The sequence below is a fragment of the Amblyraja radiata genome, chromosome 1, assembly GCF_010909765.2.
Source record: "Amblyraja radiata isolate CabotCenter1 chromosome 1, sAmbRad1.1.pri, whole genome shotgun sequence".
NCBI classification, from domain to species: domain Eukaryota; kingdom Metazoa; phylum Chordata; class Chondrichthyes; order Rajiformes; family Rajidae; genus Amblyraja; species Amblyraja radiata.
Window position 1 is genome coordinate 5,001 of NC_045956.1, and position 4,618 is coordinate 9,618.

Below are 4,618 nucleotides of genomic sequence, written 5' to 3' on the forward strand. Positions count from 1 at the left end.
CCAAGTTAAATTATCTCTTCTGCTGTTCCCTGCTCTGGTCTCTGTCTGGTTTGCAATATTTATGTGAAGCAAGTGCATAATAATAATGCACAGTGCCATCTTCTGGGTGAAGATTTTTGTCTGAAGATCAGGGATAATGAGTCTTAACAATTGATTTCCAAGAGATGAGCAACTTAATCTAACAGATGTGCAAATCCTTATCATTCCAAAATCAGTAACCCTCATCCAGGTTCAGGATTAGTTCATCGATGGTGGGACTGTCATATGAGGAAAGATTGAAAAGACTAGGCTTGTATTCACTGGAGTTTAGAAGGATGAGGGGGATATCTTATAGAAACATATAAAATTATAAAAGGACTGGACAAGCTAGATGCAGGAAAAATGTTCCCAATGTTGTGCGAGTCCAGAACCAGGGGCCACACAGTCTTAGAATAAAGGGGAGACCATTTAAGACTGAGGTGAGAAAAACCTTTTTTACCCAGAGAGTTGTGAATTTGTGGAATTCCCTGCCACAGAGGGCAGTGGAGGCCAAATCACTGGGTGTATTTAAAAGAGAGTTAGATAGAGCTCTGGGGCTAGTGGAATCAAGGGATCTGGGGAGAAGGCAGGCACGGGTTATTGATTGGGGACGATCAGCCATGATCACAATGAATGGCGGTGCTGGCTCAAAGGGCCAAATGGCCTCCTCCTGCACCTATTGTCTATTGCCTAATAAACAATGCTTGATATTTGCAATCTTTTAATAACTTGTATAATAATAATAATAATCATATAACTTGGAGCGTGTACCATTACTCTGTTCATCTGTTGCCGCATCTCAATAAAGAACTGATTTTCAAAAGAAAATGTGAGCGTATTTCATTCTTTGATAAGTTCCAGGAGCAGGATGAAGCCATTCGGCCCATCAAGACTACTCCGTCCCTTCAATCATGGCCGATCTATCTTTCCCTCTCAACCACATTCTCCCCATAACCCCTGACACTTGTACTAATCAAGAATCTGTCAAAGCCTCTATCAAATTCTTCAAAGCAATTTTATAAAGTGTCTCACATGTTATTATTACTACACTGTGTAATTCTGCGGCACGGTGGCGCAGCGGTAGAGTTGATGCCTCGCGGTGCCAGAGACCCGGGTTCCATCCTGACCACGGGTGTTGTCTGTACGGAGTTTGTACGTTCTCCCTGTGACTGCGTGGGTTTTCTCAGGGTGCTGCGGTTTCCTGCCACAATCCAAAGACGTACAAATTTGTAGGTTAATTGCCTTGGTACAATTGTAAATCTCATCTTGTCTGTGAGTGAGCGTGTTTGTTTGTTTGCCACCTTATCATGATCTCAACTACGCCAAAACGGTACACATTAACGCTAAAATACCATCTTACTCACCATTGTCCTGTGTCAAGTTTTGTTCGGATTGATGTTATATTTTACAAGATATAGACATTTAAAATTTTACAAAACCCCACTTTCTAGTATATTACTAAAACACTCATCTTTTCTGTGTGCATGTGATGTACTGAATTACGCCAAAATGGTTACAATAGTGCTACAATTTTTGGACCATCTTACACACAATTGTCGTGGTGTATTTTATCACAGTTTTCTTCATATTGATGTTATATTTTACAAGTTATTCACATTTTTAACTTCATATAATTATAACTTCAAGTGCAGTAGCAGTTGGCAGCTATGATGTCACAATGGGATCTAATTTACATAAACACCACTACATCACAATGGAATCTCATTAAATTGCAAATCTGGGATCGCTAATCTCATTTAGAATTATCCCTGTGAGGGGGTGGGATGGGGGGATGTGAGAGCCGACGCCACCCCCAATGTGAGGTTTCATTTAAAAAACATTGCGCTGTTCATTGTGGAGGGGTGGAATAGTGTAGGGGGTTCATTTACAAAATTAATTCGTTATTTTAATTGTTTAGGGGTGGGATGGGGGGCAGTGAGCACAGTCGCTTTCCCCCCCCCCCCCCCCCCCCCCCCCCGCACATGGGGTTGATTGAGAATTGTTATTTACACATTGTGTTTAGTGGCGGAGTGGGATAGGGTAGCAGGGTGATAGAGGGAGAGGAGGGGGCAGGGAGGGGTGAGGGGGTATGGAGGGGAGAGGGGTTATGGAGGGAGGGTGTGACTTGAGGGTAGGGGAAAGGAGAGGTAAGGGAGGGAGTGGATGAGGGGAGGAGGAGAGGAAGAGGAGAGGAGAAGTGGTAGGGTGAAGAGGAAAGGAAGGAGTGTTAGGGGATGAGGTGAAAGGAGCCGCACCTGTGCAGTTGGGGGCTATATATAAGTGGTGGAATATTGCGTTGGGGGGATGGGTTACATTGGGGGACCGGATGAGTGGTGAAAATGGGTTGCATTGGGGGAACGGGTGAGTGGTGGAACTATTACATTGGGGGAGCAGGGCCCAACAGGTCCTGCTCGAGTATATTACTAAAACTCTGATCTTGTTTGTTTCTATGGTGTGTCGTGGCCTGTCTGTGTGTATATGGCTGCCCATGTGATTCTGAAATTATTCTTTTTTTTTTTTTTTTTTAATTTATTTATTAGTAGACATATTATAAAATGTAGTTACATATTATAGTAAAAAAACTTTTCATATACATCAGTCATACATTATTAAAATTTTCCATTATCAATTACTTCTGCTTCTAGTGTTTTTATTTTTTATAGAAAGAGGGAAAAAGAAAGGGTAGAAAGTTACAAATAAAAAAGAAAGCAAAAAAAAACACAACAGAAAAACAAGGGAGGTGGAATGGGTTACCTGTAATACATCAATGGAGATAGGTTCGTAGGTTATAAAGTATAGTTTTTCATCTATTCCTGAGTTCAAGTTTCAGCTGGGTCCTCGTGCTTCTAAGTCCTCTAAGTAAAGGGTCTCCGACATTTCCGTAATCCACATTTTAATTGTGGGGGTTGTAGGGCCTTTCCAAAATTTTAATATTAATTTTTTTCCGGTTATTATACTGTAATTGAGGAAATTTCTTTGGTTTGTTGTGAGTGTTAAGCTTTGTTCTGATATTCCAAGTATTATTAATTTTGTGTCTGGGTCCAGTTTTGTATTAATAACTTCTGAAGTTATTTCAAAAATATCAGTCCAGAAATGTTTAAGTTTTATACAGTTTGCAAACGTATGTGTTAAATTAGCCTCTAAATGTAGACATTTATCACAAATAGGAGAGATTTGTGGGAAGATTCTATTTAGTTTTATTTTAGAGAAGTGTAGTCTATGTAAGACCTTGAATTGTATTAAAGTGTGTCTGGCATTTAATGAACATTGATGTATTTGTTGTAAACTTTCGTCCCACATATCTTTCGTGATAGGATGACCTATTTCATTTTCCCATTTGTATCTATATGGTTCGGTCGGTGGTACCTCGTTATTTAGTAGGGTGTTATAAATATAAGCTATTAGTTTTTCAGTATTAGGATGCTTGTTCAGACATTCATCAAGAATTTCTGATTCCCTATTCCTGTAGACTTGTGTATTAGATTTAACATAATCTCTAATTTGTAGATATCTGAAGAAATTATTTGAGTGCAGTCCATAATTCTGTTGTAACTCTTGAAATGAAAGAAAAGTACCTTTCCCATAAAGATGTCCTATATTTTTGATTCCATAATTTTTCCATTGTGTGAAACCTTTGTCCATAAAGTATGATTTGAATAAAGGATTATTTACAATGGGAAGGCAGAGTGGTATATTATTCAATTTTAAATCTTTTTTTATTTGTTTCCAAATTCGTATTCCACTATGTATTATGGGGTTTTCTTTATAGGTTTTTTTGTGCAGTTTATACTCTACTTTCATGTGAATGTTAAATAGCAATGATCCTCCCAAGGAATACAGCAATAATACCACACCGAGGCCTGTATGTGTGATGTTAGAACAGACTGTGCCCAGGTATGTTCATGTCAAGTACTAAATCACAGTTGTCACCTACCTGTATTGTTTCCTGTAATATTCTCGCTGGGAGTGGTGGTAGACTCCACATCTGCAAACAGATTGAAGATTTTAGTATTAGCTCCTAATGTGTGAACTCCATTGTTACCATTTTTTAAATTATAGAGAAAAACTCTATTTATATCATATTATGCGAAGGCAGAAGGCATTTGTTTAATTTGAATCATGTTCGATACAGACATTGTGGGCCGAAGGGCCTGTTTCTGTGCTGTCTGTGCTGTACTGTTTTATGCCCCATGTCAATCCTTTTCTGTTTGGGAGGAATAATTTAATTATACAAATTATATTCTTTTTTTTTTTTTTTTTTAATTTATTTATTAGTAGACATATTATAAAATGTAGTTACATATTATAGTAAAAAAACTTTTCATATACATCAGTCATACATTATTAAAATTTTCCATTATCAATTACTTCTGCTTCTAGTGTTTTTATTTTTTATAGAAAGAGGGAAAAAGAAAGGGTAGAAAGTTACAAATAAAAAAGAAAGCAAAAAAAAACACAACAGAAAAACAAGGGAGGTGGAATGGGTTACCTGTAATACATCAATGGAGATAGGTTCGTAGGTTATAAAGTATAGTTTTTCATCTATTCCTGAGTTCAAGTTTCAGCTGGGTCCTCGTGCTTCTAAGTCCTCTAAGTAAAG

The 4,618-nt window shown here is 38.0% G+C and overlaps 1 protein-coding gene across 1 annotated transcript in view; it reads left to right on the plus strand.

The window, feature by feature from the left end:
- Positions 1 to 123, plus strand: part of LOC116990497 (prostate stem cell antigen-like) — a 2,675-nt gene extending 2,552 nt beyond the window's left edge. The window contains exon 3 of the mRNA XM_033048275.1: positions 1 to 123. This exon is cut by the window's left edge and continues 121 nt beyond it. Within this exon, the coding sequence (XP_032904166.1) occupies positions 1 to 67 (67 nt within the window). The 3' untranslated portion in view covers positions 68 to 123.
- Positions 124 to 4,618: the final 4,495 nt, after the last annotated feature.